This window comes from Haliaeetus albicilla, chromosome 14 (assembly GCF_947461875.1).
Source record: "Haliaeetus albicilla chromosome 14, bHalAlb1.1, whole genome shotgun sequence".
Lineage (NCBI taxonomy): Eukaryota > Metazoa > Chordata > Aves > Accipitriformes > Accipitridae > Haliaeetus > Haliaeetus albicilla.
Window position 1 is genome coordinate 16330982 of NC_091496.1, and position 18701 is coordinate 16349682.

Below are 18701 nucleotides of genomic sequence, written 5' to 3' on the forward strand. Positions count from 1 at the left end.
TGCCATCAATAAGAAGGTATGCAGGTCTGTACCCAGAGCAGTCTGTAGATCTGTAAAAATCAGGGACTTATAAAAAACATGCACAGAAAGTCTAAGAAGCTCAGACCTTTGTGGAGACTGAAGAGAAAATACAGCAGGACAAAAGTATTTAGGGAAAGTGGAAGAGGGGAAGGAACGCAGAAGATAACTCCAGGCACACATGTGTGGGAGGAAGACTTAGAAAAAGCAATAAAAATGGTGCCAGAAAGAACAAAGCTGAAGAGCTGGAGACTATCTTTAAAGGAAAGGAGTACAGCGGACTTGGTAGGAGTGCTAGTATTTCTCAATATTTGTTTTGAAGCAAGATACTCAATGCAAAGCAAGGCTGCTACAACAGTGGGCCTTTTGGCCATTACACATGCAGTTCCTGAGAATTTTGCCAAAATTCAATACATGGCAAGTTCATTTCTCAGAATAAACAAAAGAATATCATACAGACACATATTCATCTTTTAGCATTGTCAGGATCAAAAGCAAAATCATGTATTTTTCTAAAGTGCAAACATTTTGCTTGATTTTAGAACTGTTCATACGTTACTAAAATTTGCCAGTCTTTAAATAAACAATCCTGTTTTTTAAGAGTTAAAATCAAATGTCACTAGTCTTTGTTCCAGTGTTACTAACATTGAATCCCATCTTTTCAGTTAACTCTTGAGTCAGAAGTGAAGAGACATTTCGATTTTTTTAAAATTTCATATTCATTGCTCTAATTTAGCAAATTTGTGATATTGCTTGGAAAACTTGTTTTGTGCTAATTCAAAGAACGGATATAATACACACAACAGAATCTGGAATGCAAGAATTCATTTATTGCAGTTAAACAAACATCTGTGGTCCCCTTCCAACCTATACGTTTTTTTAACTTAATAAACTACAAGATATAAATACCTTTCTCAAAAAGTTTGTGTAATGCTTTACATCCATGTTGCTGGATCTCTTCATTTTTAGGGAAGGTGTGCATGGCATTAAATACCAAGGAAAACACATCCACCTCTTCCTCCAAGAGCAGGAAAGCAATTACATCTGAATAGCAGAAGAGATTACATGTTGCGCTGATTAGTTCTCAACATTTTCATTGAAGCACTGTACTTAACCATTACAATTCAAAGTTCTTTAACACTGTCCTTAACACTTACTATGATGGCTCAAATCCAGGTTTTTGTATAACCCATGAGGAAGTTATCTCTTAAGGCAGTATTTTACAATACAACTGAGATGTTCTAAAACATTACTGCCAAAAAGACAGTTTCCCCTCTCCACTCTTGCTCCCACCTTGCACTGCTTTGGTACTTGTCTGACCCCTCAATGAGCCAGTTCAACTCACTAAACTAGTAGAAAATTAACCCATCCAAAAAAACCCTTTTTGCAGTCACAGCAAACTGAAAGGTTTCCCTAAGAAGTAAGGTTGATGGAAGAAAGAGGGCAGGACTAGACTGCCTGAGGAAAACAAGTGGGGATTTGAAATGTACCTGTCAGCTACAGTGAACCATTAAATCAGTCCATCTGTATCATAAAACCCTATTCTCGCTCTCTCAGCCATTCGTTCAGCCTGAACTGAAAAGCCAATCTCACTGTTGCTTTTATAACATTAAAAAAATTCTGCAAAAAAATATTACTCTGTAGCATATGTAGACAAAAAGATTCATAGCCCTGACAATTTTTCAAGCTTACAGCAATAACAATAGAATTCATAATGCCTGTTCCAGTGTTTCAAATGCAGCTGGGATTTTTTGTGGCTGGTTTTTGTTTGTTTTGTTTTGGTTTTTGTTTTTTTAAGAGAAGATCTTTCTATATGGCATTCACACTGGCCTGTCAGCTCTAGTTATAGTGTAATTCAAGTTGAGAGACATGTAGAAATAAAGAATACCAAGAGATTTTTCTGACAAGGTAAAATTTCAAATGTTTTTCTGAAGTAAGGTAGTTGAAGTGAGAGTTTAAGTTTGGTTAATCAACTGCTGAGAAGAAGAGTAGCAGTCAGGAATAAACTGTTACAGAATATCCAGTCAATAGTTTAAGACCCTTTATGATACCTCACAATTAAAAGAAAGAAGCTGCTTATTACAGTTACTCACTAATAGCCAGATTTTGCTATTATTATTATTAATCACACAGTATAATGCCTTATAACAAGATCTGTATTACCCAACTTCAGCAGATAAAAAGTTAGGCATCCAGTCTAAGATAGTCCTCCAGACCTCTCTACAATCAAAAGGGAGAGGAAAACAGGTTTAAGAAGTAACTGATCTTATAAAATAGACAAACGGATAGCATGAACCATCCTCTGAAAGTGCCTGTCTCACTCTACTGCCTACAGCAGAAGCTTGGACAGCTGGATTATCTTTAACTACAAAGCCTGTTAAAATCAATGGAAACACTCCTAATTCTAACAATAATTTGTGCTAATATTATATGCTGCCTCAAATAAAACTAGCAGAATCTCTCCCTTAGGGTCTCTCTTTAATTTCAACAGAAGATCAAGAACCTCAGCACCACGAGAAAAGTTCTCAGTACCTGGTAAGATTAGGTCTCTGCAGAGCAGCATAACAGAAATGTCACAGATGATTTACTGTTTTCAAAAGTACTAACCAGTACTAAAGGAACCAAGTCAGAATGTCACCAAGTTTATACTTAGGTAAGAAAAATTAAGCTTTTACTTATTTTACTTAACTACTTAACAGCAAGTATTTGTGTCTATGCTAATAACAAGTCGGCAAAATTAAGCAATCATGTTTTTTACAGCCTTGCAATTTGGAGAATCATTTCTACCTGGGTAAAAAAGGTGCAGAACAGTACTCATTATTTTGTATGCAAGTACAAATGAGAAGTGACTTTATGGAGTAAAACAGAGAGAAAAATCAGGTCTGACATGTACAGTCACTTACTTTATACCACAGTTCTGTGGTATGAAGGATTAGACAAATTAGGAAAGTAAAACACACAATACCTGACATGAGCAGTAGATTTAATGCTTTCAGTCCTATTACTGAGAGATTTATATTTCCTTTGTGGACTGTGAGCATTTTAAGAATCTGCCTAAAAATGAAAAAAAAAAAAAAAAAAAAAAAGGAAAAAAGAGTTATGGCTAAAGAAATATTAACATACACAAACTTTCATCAATTGTTCACCTTAAAAACAAAAATACTTACAGAAATTAACAAAAGCTTAAAAAGCTCCCTATTCATTTTTTTAAAATGTTTATTTCAGTTTATGTTTTTTTCAAGTTAGCAATGAAATAATGTTGGTATTTTAACTATTATCATACTTCATTAAAATAGTGATGCATAATTTATCAATTTTACTTTATTTTTTTCATTAGTTATGTATATTAATTCTACAGAGGACAAGTCGCATTCAGGATGGGGTTACTCTACAGAAAGCAGGGTTGTGGAGTCCAGCAGACTGTGGACAGTATGGTACTGTTCTGTCTGTAGCAAGAGCTAAGCCACAGTGAACGATCAAGGGTTTGTTGGAAGAGAAGCAGCAGTTTCCCAGCTAAAGAACTTGAAGAGCACCTTGAAGAACTCTACCCTAAGTTTCCACCATACAGCACTTACATGATGCTGGACCAATCACTAAAAAGAAACATTTCATAGACTGCCAATTGTATACTCCTTACTTTCTAGGTGGCCCAACTTGAGACCCACGGATATTAACCCCTGAAATGCTGCATCAGAGTCAACCAAAGCTGACTTTTTGAACAGAGAGTGCCAAACAATGCCAAGTACTCTGAAAAACCCAGTGCATGTATCAAACTGAGAACCCAAAAATCAGTTGACAGTTTTAACATACTTTGCTCAAACTACCATCTGTAAAACAGGGACCACAAATCCGTAACACCTTCTCAATAAACAAAATTCTAAAAGCTGTAGACAATACTGATGAACACTAAGAAAAGCTGAGAAGAAAATGAATAGGCCAGTTTTCACATAAGGTATCACTAATGAACAATAAATAAGGCAGTGGGCCAAACATTGAATGATGCTGATGACAGAAAATAAATAAGTGTTGATTTTGCCCTGAAGGAAGTGTATCTCAAAGGGGGGGAAAAAACCCCAAACTGAGTAATTAAAAACTAAATAAAAAAGGATAGGCTTACACAAAAAACCTAAAGAAACCTTCATTATTTTATTTTCATGATTTTGGAGAGCTTGACTCTACAATCTTAATAATCTTCAAATGTGAATCTTTGTATATATAATATATAATAAAAATGGATTGTGCAGCAGTCTGTGATACTTTAGTAGATACTCTTGATGTGTCTTGAAAAACAAAATGCAGCATTTAAAGTTTCACCCAAATTTCATTCCCCAGCTCTAGCAATGATGTTGTTTGCCTTGCTAAAGTAGTCTAACTTTATAAGCTAGAATGAATGTAACACTGTTTTATTTCTTTCCCCTTCATACTATGATGTTGCTAGTTTCTCTCTCCTCTGCTGTAGCACTAGTGTTGTAGCTGTGATGACCAAAGTACACGTAAGAGGGAAAGTCTGATGGGAGACATAATATCCTTTACCTTTTTCAAGACAGAAAATTATAACAGTATCAGTCCAATAAAAGATATATTGTCTGTTCATATAAACTATGCCTTGCTTACATACTTACACTCTCATGAACACAAAACTGCTATTGAAATCTAAGGTTAGTCAGAATACTGTGCAGGATGATCTTAACAATAGAAAATAAAATCCAGTTAAATGCAGGGTTTTTTTTTTTCTTAAACTGAGAATAGATACCTCACTGAAACTTCTGTATGCACACTTTGGACTTTTAAGTCTACAGACAAGGATAGATAGTGGCTTTTGGGGTTTCAGTCCTGAGGCAAATTCTTATCCCAGCATACAGCCCACATGTATGGACTAAGTAGTAAGGTGATGAGTCAAGGAAAACAAAGAGCCACGCTAACCAAGCTGGTAGAATAGCTAAACAGACACCTTTAAATCTGCTTTAGCCTCCTGATTAAAGTATTCTAGTCTTAAGCATTCCTAATGCACTTTATTGTGTGGTTGCAGGTGTGCATGCACATGCATACATGTGTAGAAACTGTACATGGGGTGAAGATTCCTTCACCTCTTTGCTCCCTAAGTAACTGTGGCTTAGACTTCCTTGCTCCTTATACCCTGCATGGATGGAACCCCTGCCCTCCCCGAGTTATCAAATGCTCTGAAGCCATGAAACATCTCTCCCTTGTCTACCAATGATTCACAATTTCTGCTGCGGGGAAGGAAATCTGCTTTGAGAAGAGGGCATTTTATAGAGGGTGATCCGTTTCAGGCAAGTGTTCATATATAAAGACATGAGCTGGCTCACTATACTGCAGGGTAAAATAATCACACACTAAAGCATGTCTAATGCAAGGAGAAAATTCCCTGCATCTACTCTCCCATTTCAAGTACAATCAAGCATGAGGATGTAAAACATTCTAAACTTCATCTACTGTACGAGAGTTGAATATAACAGATTACAAAACATCTCATGAAGTCTCTTTGAGCTTGCAGAAAGGATGCAAATATATTGAAGGAATTTCCTTCCTTTATCCTCACAGTGACAGCGACTACTTAATTATTTATCACACTGTCAGGAACACCTAAATCAATAACAAACTACTGTTTGTAAACACAACTGTAATGTGGTCAAGTTGGCTTATGGTTGAGAGACAAGAAACAAATGCTTTTTTCTAGCTTAAGATTTCTTTTCTCCTAAAATAGTTACACACACAAAAGTGAAAATCTCTTGCAAAAAAAAAATGACCTTTTCTTCTCTACCATAACTGCTTCCTGTCTTGCTGCAAACAGCATGTAGCCAATAAGGTGTTGATGCACTAGTCCAATCCACCTACAAGGAACTTGAGATACAATTTAGTTGGCTTGCTCTGCCTTTGGCACTGACAGAAATGTCTGAGCCCACTCCCCCACTAAGAACAAGCTTCTCCACAGCACATAAAACTGTCCAAATGTGAGACAGGGATACACAGTCAGCTAAAGTATTGGTAGTGGGAAGGGATCATGTACAGCAATGTTATCACTAGATCTTTAGTGAAGTTTGAGTTTGAAAAGGATGTTTTGTTCAACTGCTCATACCGTGTAGGCTCTGAGAAGGCTATGGGAAAGATCAGTAATTTTTCTGAGACCCAAGGATGAACAGCAGAATCTCTAGCTCTCAGAATAAGTCTCAGTCAATTAACAAGCCTTTAAGCTGCCAAAGAAATCATAACTAGCTTATATGGCTTCATCTCAGTATTTCCTTCCTTATGAAAAGCAACCAAATCACTTTCGCTTTCTAACAAAAATTGCCAACACTCCTTTCAAGGGAGTTTATTCACCTACTGACCATGTATGTACTCTAGCCACTGTAAAACAAACAAACCAACCAACCACCACAAAACCATCTTCATGCAAATGATCTTACAATAGCAACCTTTCTAAGGAAGGGTATGGTGAAGACTATAAAGGCAGAGGCACGTTCACTAGGGGAGTTACAAGGCTGTAGCTTCTTGCTGTCATTATCAGCCCTGAATGAGGCAATCTGCCCAAGTGAGAGAACACCAAACAAAGCCCTTCTTCCCTATTTGTATTATACCTACATCTACAACTAGCATTTGTGCTACGGAACAACTATGGAGCTAACCTACGTGGGTTCTCATCCCATCTAACCACAGCCATCCAGAAACCAGTTGCTTTGGCTCCCTCAACATTTAATGGACAGAGATGAGCAAGTCCAAACCACAATTTGCTCCAGGATAACTTACTAAAAAGATGGAATGAACCATCCTCTCTGAAGGTAATTGTGTTCACTGACTGTAGTTCACTCACTGTAGTTGAGGTGACCAGTGTAAATACCAATTTTTAGACAACTAAGATCAGGTGTGACAAATACACCTTCTCTCCATTTGCGCTACTTTAGGCTTATGGATATAATTCATCACATCTGGAAAGAACACACACACACACACAACCATCCAGGTAATACTGCATCTGTTTATTAAAATACAAGTCCTTGATAACCACAGAATCCCAGCATTGCTGAGACTGGCCGGGACCTGTGGAGGTTTCCTATTTCAACTCTCCTGCTCAAAGCAGAGTCAGCTACAGCTGATTGCTCAGGGCCATGTCCAGTCAGGTTCTGAATATCTCTAAGGCTTGAGACTTTACAATGTCTCTGGTCAACTTGTTCCAGTGTTTGATCAACCTCAAAACAAAAATAAAAAGAAAAATTTAAAAAGTTTGCTTGACTTTTTTTTTAATATTTAAGTGGAATTTCCTGTATTTTGATTTGTGCCCATTGCTTCTCATCCTGTCGCTAGGTGCTACTGAGAAAAGCCTGGCTCAGCCTCCTTTACTTTCTCCATCAGGTATTTATACACACAGATAAGATCCCTGCTTCTGTGAGTTTCCCATTCTGAAGGTTGAAGAAACACACAACAATCTTCAACCATTTAGAAGCTGATGGAATAACATTATATAAATATATTTCATTGTATACATATGCTGCCATGATAACCAAGCATTCTGGAAGACTCTTTGCATACAAAATACTTACTGGTGAACACCCAGTACTTCCCAGTCCTTCCCAACATCCTTAGGAGCTATGTTCTGTAGAGTACTTGGACAAATTTCTATTAATTTACAAAGAAGTGACCAACCCATCTGTAAAACAAGAATGCAGCTATTTTAGAACAGGTATTCTGTTTGAAACTTCAATGTTGTCTTCTAACATTCTTGACTTTTGGAAGACATGTTCTGAAAAGTTATCTAGCTAAATCATTAAGGGAAAATTAATTAACACAAGATAAGAGAAATGACATAAAAAGTTAAAAGATGGAGGTAAAACAGATATGCTAACGATTCTGAATGCATTGCTTGTAGGAACACATCACTTTCAATGTGCTTCAGCACTGCTTGAGGATAAAGGATGCACAGTTAAAAGAGATGCTGACAGAGAGAAAACTGTGATGTGATCTATAGTACATCATCATGGGCCAGGGAAGACCACTGCACTATTACAGGTAGTCCAGCTTTATTGAAGAACAGGTGTTTCCATAAGAATTTGCCATTTAATTGCAAATTATAAAGAGAAAGGATAGGTTTTTAAAGGCGTCCAATGTTTTAAATGGATGAGATACCTAAATAATACTATATGTTTCATATTCTCGCCATCAATCCTCAATACTGTGTGCTTTCAAAATGTAATGAAGGCAGTGAAAGTTTTGAAATCACAAGGAATGAAAGACGAACTAAAACCAATATATTTGTTCTTAATAACTACCTGCTTTATCCTATGCAAATTATTTGACTTTCAAACATCTCTAAATAATGCCAAAACTGAAAAATGTTCCTCTTTGGTCTTCCATATTGGAGAAATCTGCTTTCTTATGAATGCCTGCAGGCTGATATGATTGAATGGGCTTTGGTGAGGATGCAGTAAGCAAAATCTGTACAAAGGATTAACTGATGAGCAAGAAAACCTCACTGTATTGAAAGAGAAGTGAACTGAGAAATGTCAACATTCAAGATGAAGCAGATTTTACAAAAAGGAATTAAAAAACGGCATCAAAGTTTCCTTGGCCATGTAAACAAAAAAAACAAAAAAAAAAGTGGAAGTAGGCCTGTGTGCTTTAAGAATAGGGTCAAGACAGAAGATAATCTAAGTATGGCTCAAAAACTGTATGCGTAACTGGATCAGTTTTTGGCAGAAGAGTTATATAAAGCAAAGAGGTCAAGACAGGACAGCCAACAACAGGAATGTAAATGGCTACTTCCAAGGAGTTTAACGACAAAGTTCATGGAAAGTGCATGATCTCTAACCCTGCAGTCTGCAAGACTAGAGACATGAAATTTCAAGTCTGGTAGTGTAGAAACACCCATAGGAACAGCACAGGCTTGAATCTAGATAGCTTTCATGACAGCTTTGGCAAACATAAAAAAGGTGATGTAGCTCCCTGAGAACTGGAATTCTGCTTTTATCTTTCACATATCTGATTACATGGGTTATGTTCACACTATCTGCAGTAATTTTGTTTCTGTTTCAGTTTAGATTTGCAGAGCCAAATGTTTCAAGCCAATTACAACCTTAACGTCTGCAGATTGAGCTTGACCACGGTCCGATTCGCATGCTCTTTTTTTACTTGGACACCAAGCTGGCTTGCTCTACACGAGACTGCAAACCAATTATTATGGACATTCAGGAAGATTAGGCTGGTCTGTGTAACTGAGTCCTAACTAAACAGAGGTGCAAAGAATAGTCTTAGCAACCATCAGTCCTCCCCAAGATGAGGATATACAATTACCTAATTTTCCACATTCCAAGAGCTTATCAGTGACAGTCAATCAGGTACAGATTTCAAATCTGCATAGCAAAGACATTGTAGAGGTGACCACTAATTCATACACTGTGTATTGGTTAGAAAATATTTTATTTTAGAAGTCCCACTTCATGCCATCCTAACTGTTCTTGTAAAATTTAGAACATGATGAAAATTAGCTTAATGACTTTAGAAAATTCCTTTTTGTATTAAAACTGTTTCTGATGAAATTTATATTTCCATGAAACATTTTTATTTGGATTGTTGTGACTCCAAGTATTAGCAAACATTTATAAGAACTGTGGATCCAGAGATGACCGATGTAAACATCTGACCTGCTGACATGTGGTCTATTTTACAATATTAAAATCACACTCTGAGATAACAGAGAGCTTATTATCTGTTTAATAATCATGTAGGAAAGTATGGGTCTTATAAATAACAGAAATCCTAAAGGTTACAGGGGAAGAAAAAAAACCAAACCCAGTAAACAAAGATGTTCTTATAAACACTTAAACAGGTCCCTATACACAGGAACAGTTGGTGGCAGCACTGAAACTCTGTTATTTTTAAATCAGACCCTTTTCATTTCTAGCGTGCAATGAATTTATATTACATTAGGTCACACCTTCTACATGAGACAATAAAGCCCTGCTGCTGACTGCTCTTTACTGAAGTGTAAACATATTTTGCTCTAGAGTTTCTAAGCTGCTCCAATCATTGCCAGAGTAACTGCAGAAAGAAACCACCATATTTACTTAAAGGCGTCTATTTTATTTTAAGGCACTATTGACTTTCCAGCCCAGTACCTTCCTACTTCTAAAGAAGCTTGCAGAGTTTATGCCTGTAGTCCGACTTGCACTGGTACTTGCAAGATTGATCTATTAAGCATATTTACTCTGTACAAGCCAGTGGAACAGCAGCACAAAGTGATGCTTTATGACCAATTAAGGAAGGGAGGGAAAGAAAATCCTCACTTCAGATATGTCTCTGTGTTTATTCTCTTATGTGAATCAATTTTATTACAATGCCAAAGCAAAAGAGGTGGATTAATCCACTTATTCAATGAAAATTCATTAGTAGTGTAAAGAGACTGCACTGAAATCAGAATTACGTTATCACTGCCATAAAGTGAGAACTGTGTATTCAAAGACTGTAAACGAATTGCAGTGAATGAAGCAAGAAGACAGAGCTCTACTAACATATTGTGGATGTTTGTAAATATCGTAACTGAATGTGAAGGAAGAGCTGCCTAAGACATTTTACGAGGAACAGGATTTAAGCTTTGCACTGGCTATGAATTTCACACTTTAATACAACATAGTAATGCAAAGGAGCTCCAAAACTTCTAAACTGAAAGACTGGACGACTGCATATGTAGACAGACAGAAGATAAAACTAATTTTAACATTCTATATTAAATCAGTGAGGTGTTTTAACACAGTTAAAATGAATATTAAACAATCACTATTTTCCTTATGCAATTCTGAGAGTCTTGTGCTGTCATTTCAGACCTAATTCTGGTTGTGGCTGGATTTCATATTTTTTACTTCCTAGTCTAAAGTTCTGGGCAGTGGTTTTGTAAATTGTTATATGCATAATATGCTTTATCCTGAAAATAACTGCTGATTCATTCTTCTTTCTTAATGACCTTACAATTGAATAGTAAAATTAGTTAAAACTTCACTCTGCACAAACATTTAGTCTTCAAAGGAAACGTGAGACCACCGTTATTCCAGATTAATCACTACACAAGTACCAATTTCATATTTAATCTGAATTTTATGCTTTTGACCTCTAGCTGTCTAGCTAGACAAAAAAAAACCTTAAAATATACTATTATTTAAGAGACATTTGTGATATAATTTATGTTTTGCCTTCTAGTTGAATTGAAAAAAGTAAAAGATGCCAAAAATATTGTATCCATACAATTATGGGCTTAATAAAAAAAAAAAATAAAAATCAAGTGAGTTGCACAGAAATCTGGAGCTTATAAACATCCTTTAAGCATAACACAGTCAGAAATTTAATATATGCCTGCCAGGAAGGAGCTGTTTCACATGACAATTCTGGCAGCTGTACCATAAGTACAACATCGAAGTGTACAAGTGCCACACCTAATCTAAATGGGCCAATGGCAAGTTACAGAAGCAGCCAAGCAGAACCTTAAATTGCAGAACCTACTCTTAGCTAAAAGATTTTTTTTACCCCCCACCCCGCCGCCCCTTACAAAACTGGTATAGTACAACTCTCTAGGATAGGGCTACATACGTATGAATTCATATTATAAAATTCTGCTTTTCAGAAGTTTGTCTAACCATGGCAAAATTCAACAATGACACGTACAAAACGTATCAGATAACACTGCTGGTAATTTGGAAGCCTCTGTCACGCAGTATTCACCCTGCTTAATTTTTATTTTCTACTCCGCCGCCTTCCGCCCTTTAAAGAGAGATGCAACGAGTGGTATCTGAACAAGCTGGAACGCTTGTCCCTTTAAATGCAAGCGCCCTTCTACAGACCGACAGCACTTCAGAAAGTGGCCCAGAAGAGAGCAAGTGAAGTAAACAAGCCGAGCGGTAACCTTCCCTCCGGGAAAGGGCTGCCGCGCCCGGCTCGTCCCGAGCAGGGAAGCCGGCGCGGCGGGACCGCGGCCCCGGCCCCGACCCGACCCGACCCGGCCCCCCGCCCTCAGCCGGCCCCTCGGCGCGGCGCCGCCCTTACCTGCTGCACGCCCGCCGCTCCCGGGTACAGGTCCACCACCAGCAGCAAGGGCACATGGACGTTTTTGCCGCTGAAGAGCCGGGGAGCTGTGGGGGGGGGCAGAGACAGGCCGCGTTAGCGACCGGCGGCGGGCGGGACAGGGCAGGGCTGGGCTGGGCAGGGCGGCGGGGGCCGCCCGCGCCTTACCGCTCTGCCGGGCCGCCAGCTCCAGCAGGTCGCTCAGGGTCTGCACCAGCGTCTCCAGCCGCTTCCTCTCCTGGACGTTCTGGAGCCGGACGACCAGCTTGCTCAGGGCTTGTTCCTCCCTCGCCGCCGCCGCCGCCGCCTCCCCCCCCCCCTCAGGGCCGGCGCTGGCCATGGCCGACCCGCTGACTCTCCGCGCCGGGCGCCTCACCCCATCCGCCGGCCGCCGCGGCCCGCGGGGACGAGGGCTGGGCGGCGCGGGCCTGTCCCGCCGCCGCGCCGCGCTGCGCCGCTACAGCCGCCCGTCCGTCCGGCGTCACCCGGCTGTTTCGAGCCGCCCTTCCCGCTGCCGCCTGCCCCTCCCTCCCTCCCGCCGCGGCGACGGACCGGCCCCGGCGGGCGGGCGGGCGGGCGGGCGGCCCCCATTGCCCCTAGGGGGCGCCCCCGTCACTCGCGCAAGGGCCCGGCTGAGGGGCTAGGCACGCTGGCGGCTCGCCCGTTGCCGTTGATTGACAACAGAGCTGTCCAATAGCGCCGCAGAGCTGGAGCCTAGGTTCCGCCTCGTCGGGCTGCTGCTTGCTTGCTTTTCTTTGCTACTGTATAAAAGGGCCGTGAGGCGGGAATGCCGGCTGAGGCGAGGGCGGTGGGGTGTGGGGGTGGGTTGGCCGGGAAGGGGAGGAAGGAAAAGCCGCCTGCCTTATCTTTTTGGCGTTGTCGAGGAAGAAAAAATAGATATATAGTGCCCTGCTGGGTAGGGGGGAAGAGGGGAAGTAACTGCAGCCCATCTGTGTGCCCGTTGTGCAGCTCCCCGAGCAGGTGAGGTGCCTTCTGGCCTCGTGTGGTGTTCGGGGTTGCCAGCCCTTCCCCGTGCGGTGGGTCTGTGAGGGGCCAGGAAAGGTGGAGGGGGTGCTCTGATCTTAAGGCTGTTGTGTGGCAGCTGAGGTGAAGCTGTAGCTCACCTCGCCTGAGGGAGGCATGCACTTGTGGACTCGGGTCTGTGGGTTTGGTTGAAACAAACCTTTGTTGTACTTTCCAAGCCTTGCGGTGACAGATTGTTGTTTGGAGTCAAGAAGGTTCTCTTGCTGCGTGCGTGGATTGCTTCATTTGTGGTTGATGCAATCTTCCTGAGGTCTGACAATATTTCTGGTACCTCCGCTGCCCTTCTAAGATAGCGATGTGTGCGTAGGAGACTAGTAATCACTTTTAAAAATAATTCTTAATTAGAAGGGTAGTATCAGTAGAATATGTTACATAAAGAACTTGCATATGCTTCTTAAATACAAAAAATTAAGGTAGTAAACTCTTCAGTTGAACGGGACTTTTGTTAGACAAATATGTTTTGGAGGATCATGGTGGGAGTATGGATTTACTTGAAGCTTTTGCTTAGATTAGCTGACTTACAGGTCACTGATTTATTTCTCAAAATAAACTTTAAGAGATACTGTTTAGTAATGCCTCTGAAGCCACGTGGTCCTAGATAAACTGTCTCTGGTCTGCTGGTGTATTGGGCCTAAGGCTTGTATGCCGCTCTCATCATCATTCAGTGCTTCTTAGGTTTTTGTGCACAAAGAAACTATTGTCTTGGCATCCTCAATTATAGCCTGTTAACTAGGACTGCACTTGTTAAATGGTGAGCTATTTTCTCCCTCTCTGAAGTGCTGGAGAACAAATATGAATGTGAGATAGCTTTATGAAATAGTGACTCATGGTTGGGATGTGTGGAATGCATTACATCTGGACTAAAACAAAAATTAGTTCAATTAAATGGATTAGTTTCACTTGAAAGATATTTTTCCTTTCTGGAGAAGCAGTAATTCAAACACAAAGAAAAACTTAAAAATTTATTTTCTGGATTTAAAGCCTCATTGCTGGCTTCCTGCAGGTTTGACAAGATCCTTTTATCTTGCAAATAGTATGAATGCAAATACAGTCTTTCAGGTTAGACCAGTAAACAGCTTTCTCCAATATCTGCAAAGCTGTAGCCATTTACCAGACTTTAGCAAAAGATTTTTAAAGTTCAATCTTCATAGTTTATACAGATCGGAAATGCCAGTTGTAAGCTACAACTAGTGATAATTGATAAAGTCATATTAATACAACTTTAAAATCCTGATCTTAAACTGAATTTGTGGCTGTTTTGTGGATTTAGCAGAGCAGCTGTACTGCTGCTGTGGACTTCCTTGCATTGTGGTTTATATAAGAATGCACAAGTACAAGTTATGTATTAGAGTTTCAGTGAATGTAAGTGGAAAAAAGTTGTAGATTTCTTTAAGGAAAGTTGGGTACCAGCCCTTTCTCCTGAAATAGGTTGAGTTCTCTAACTGTGTGCTGGATGCAGACCACTTGAAATTATGTGTATGTGATAGTTTCTGGTTTGCTGCTTTTAGAGCCTTTTCTGTGTTAGTTCTTTTCTGGTCAACTCTGTCCCAAACAACTGTCAGCTGCTTAGCAAACTTAAGGCTGGGTTATTAGATAAGTGGAAGGAGAAAGCGAAGATTAGAGCTAAAATGTAACCTTGATTTATACTTTAAAAGATTTCTTTTCTGTCTCTTAAAAGATCTCAACTGCAACTTCTTCAGCATGTCCTAGTTAGGCATTGAGGGGTTTTGTTGTCACTCCACTTCCCTTGTTGCTCCTTAAATTCCAAGTGACTTACACTTCCAAGCACTTGTGTTCCCTTGAGGTTTCATTTTCATGTTTTCTATGATTCTGCCAGATTTCTGTAGCAGCTGGTTCATTCTTCAGGCTGGGTGCTTTGGGTGTAAAAGACTTATTTCCCCTTTTTGTTTTTAAGGAGATTGGTAGCTAACAGCCCAGTTTGGATTGTTCTGTATTTATCCTCTTAGGCTCAGATGGGACTACTAACACTCATTAAGTAATATATCATCTCTGGTGTGTGACCATCTAGACAGATATAAAGACATAACATGACATGCTAACATAGCAGAGGCCTTGGTTAATCTTTCCTCCTCTTTCCACTTGCGTTGGTAAAGAACAAAAAACTATGCTAGTGTTTCTGAGGTGGCTGAATAAATAAAGGAACCAGCTTCTTGAGATCCAGGCATCTCAAGCCCAAAACTTGCAACGTGGCTCCCAAGTGTCATTCCTTTGCAGGTGTTAGTTCCCTGGACGACTGGTTAGAGGGGATGCGAGCTTCTGTGAAGTGTCTGTGAGTCCAGGAGAGTTTGCCAAAAGTCTTCTGCAGTGTGTTACTTAGACCAGAGGAGAATGGAAAGAACAAGATGGTCTCAGTAAGTGTCTATATTGTACAGTTTTCTTAGATTTTCCTAGGAAAATCTGGTGAAGATATCAGTAATATCTGTAGAAGCGATTAGGGGTTGTAGACTGAGCAGCCTTGTCTTGATGACTGGCAGAGAGGTTGAGCTCTTGATAGTAAAGTGTAGTTGTGTGGATGGCTTTGTTATCAGAGCATGGGAAAAGTGGCAAAGGACTTTATTCCTGGAGCACCTCTAATATTTTTCTGTTCTGGAAGTTTCTTATATTTCTGTACTCTTTCTAATGCTGCACTCACTCTTTCAGTGAGTGTGGATGTCTTGTCCTGCCTAACCATGAAGACCACAACAAAGGGCCACCTCATCTTTAACTGGTTCAAACAATCTGTTCCTTTCTCTCTTTTGCGGCTCAGTGTGTTTCTCCCACTTCTTCTGCCCTTTATCAGCCATAGCTTGTTGTGCTGTTTTATGCACATGGTTTGACAAGAGTGTGTCCCCACAACACATGCCCAGGTCTTTTTGGCTGTGCGGTGTCTGCAGTTCTTAGTGTTGTATCTTCCTCTCCCTGGAAATCCTCTGACTGAGTAACCATTTGGCCTAAGGTGAATAGCTGTTAACAGGCATCTCTGACAGACACTGATGGATGGTTCTTTAGCCAGGTGTTACTGGTTGGGTCTTCTCAAAGTGCTTTACTCTACAACCGTAGCTTTCAAACTGGTCCATCTCTTAAACTTCTTATTGAAATTTGGAAATAGGAGGTCTTCTGTTACATTGTTCACTTGATCCCATTAGTGCCTATGGTAGCTAGCACTTTTAGGGTTGATTTTGGTAATGTTTGTCTCTTCACTAACTCCAATGACTATCCATAATCTGTCCGTCTATTTCTCTGCATCCCTTCACAGCTATCTCTCAGGATGGTGGTATCCTGTGTGAATGAAATTCTGTATAATCTGTGTACTTGTAGATTCACAGTGAGCTTACGAGCTGGGTAACTCCTAGGTTGCAGCCCTTCGAGCTGCTGTAAAGTAAGCTATTTTCTGTAAAGGCCGGGAAGTATAACCATCCTTTAACAGCACTTTTGATGTTAACATTCAGAATTTTAAGGTATGGACCAGTTGGTATGGACCTTCCATCTGGTAGTTACACACACCTTGGGATTGTGAAGATGTATAAAATCGTGAGCTTTTGGAGAGGTTTTAACAAAGCTTTTTCTAATATTAGAAAGCTGAGATTCCTGTTTTCTCAGTTGTTCTGATTTAGCAGTTGCTACTCACAGATCAATTTTTAGTTAGATATATTTTTTTAAAGTTGCCTGGATGCTCATACTGAGGATGTTGGACACTATCCAAGGACCGCAGTTATTGACTGTGTGGGCATTATGGCTGGGTTTGTTGGAAGACTTCATGACACTTCTCCCTCTGGGTTGGTGAACCAGTGTTTTCACAGGAGACTTGCGTGTGAGAGGTGTTCCTCATATCTGTTCCTATGAGTCACTTCTCAGGGCCAGACTGCAAGCAAAGGCTAGGGTGGTAGATCTGTTTTGTCCGTGATGGAATCCACTGCTGATGGCCTCTAACTGGCAGAGTAATGAATCTGTGGTGGTGTTGTATCTTCTTTATTTAAACTCCAGTCTTAATAGTGATTGACTCGATGAGTACCTTCAATTCCAGGTGAAGAGTAACAGTTTTGTCTGCATGCAGGATTAGTTCAATTAGTTGGCAGCCAGTGTCTTTTAAGAACCCAGCGGATATGAAACAGAGTTGATGGCTTCACTGAATTCATGAACACTACCCGTAGGGGGTTGTGCTGCTTGTTGGCATGTTGAATTATGAACGGATGTGCTTTTCAATTTTTGGAGTGGTCAGCTGCAGTTATGTAGTCTCTCTGACTTTTAGTAGCATTCTTACCCAAAGTAGTAACCAGTCAGGTACAATCTATGTTCAGCTGAGCTTTATTGATCAGTTGAGTTAATCAAGGGAAAAAGATATAGCATTCAGGGGAAAGACAGTCAGGTATACATGTACATACGTGGTCACTTTTATACCAGTCTGAGGAGCTTGGCTGGCTGGGCCAAAGGATCCTTGGTGAGTTGGGGCTTCCTGAAGCTGGTAGGTGTTCTGCAGTTTTGACTCAATGTGCAGCAAGACAAATTCTGCTGGCCTCTGCCCTTTTATAGCTTCTGGGGTTGCCAGGCTGAGTCCCTCCTGGAAGCTGACAGGGTTGTCGGGCCAAGTTCTCAGGGACAGCCGTGCTTATACTACAGCCATGCTCAGCAAATCTGTCTCAGGCTGTGGGACTGCATTTCCCAACTGGTGGGTTTGAACCCCACTCTTTCTACTCTGACTCACACCACCTTTTGTTGTAGCTGGTGACCTCTCGACCTTTTTGGACTGATTGCCTCTGGTTCTGGGAGTCTGGGACTCTTTAGGGATGGGGGTGGGAGTAATTGCATTGGTAGTGCATCTGGTGAGAGGTTGTTCATCTGGAATCCAGGCATTTGTCAGGCAGATTCCTCCTCTTGGCAGTGCATGGATGTGGCTGAAAGGCTACTCTAGAATTTGAAGTGGGCTGTGTAACAGGATGCCTGAGGTGCAGCTGGCCAGTTTCTGAAAAAAGCTTAACTACTGCAGATGTAAATCCTTCTAAATATAACAGAAGAAACCAAGAAATATTTGTTGTCTCTTCTTTGTTGGATGGGTAATTTCCTGTGAGAAGCAAGTATTCATTTCCCTATTCTTTTTGTAGATGAAGCCAGAACTGAAACAGGGAAGACTGGATTGGTGGAGAGGTTTTTTTTTTTTGCATGTGAGCTTGAATTTCATTTTTTCTTGTAAAATGGGCTGTCATGGATCAGACTGTAACTGATCATGTTGGGGCCATACTCCTGGACTGCTTAAGTCTAAGATGTTACATGTATAACATGGGGAAGTATTACTCTGGTTTCTGTTTCTTCCTCATTCTCTGTGTGTGTGTATGACAGGAAAGATTTGGCCCTGAGTGCTCAGCTACTAAGCCAGGCTCAAGAAGTGTCAGCCCACTTCTGATAAGTCTTGTGCCTCTGCAAGGCCTATTCTGTGTTCTTCTGGTCCTGTTCTTTGGCCATGACTTCAACCTGCATGCCATGTCTGGTCTAATCTATACCTTCTGAGAGTCTGCTGCTGCAGTTCCTCTTCAGCCAGTGCAGCTTGTAACACTTAGCAGTGAAGCATTTCTGTCCCCTGTGTT

General features: G+C 40.6%; 1 protein-coding gene across 2 annotated transcripts in view; it reads right to left on the reverse strand.

The window, feature by feature from the left end:
* Positions 1-12568, reverse strand: part of LRRK2 (leucine rich repeat kinase 2) — a 71320-nt gene extending 58752 nt beyond the window's left edge. Inside the window, exons 1-5 of one of the 2 annotated variants that reach the window (XM_069801853.1) lie at positions 12247-12566; positions 12061-12146; positions 7575-7681; positions 2984-3072; positions 928-1062 (exon numbers count right to left, since the gene is read on the reverse strand). In XM_069801853.1, coding sequence (XP_069657954.1) covers positions 928-1062; positions 2984-3072; positions 7575-7681; positions 12061-12146; positions 12247-12418 — 589 coding nt within the window. In that variant the 5' untranslated portion in view covers positions 12419-12566. Of the gene's footprint in view, positions 1-927; positions 1063-2983; positions 3073-7574; positions 7682-12060; positions 12147-12246 lie in introns of both variants that reach the window. The other variant, XM_069801854.1, reaches the window with a different exon arrangement.
* Between the last annotated feature and the right edge of the window lie 6133 nt (positions 12569-18701).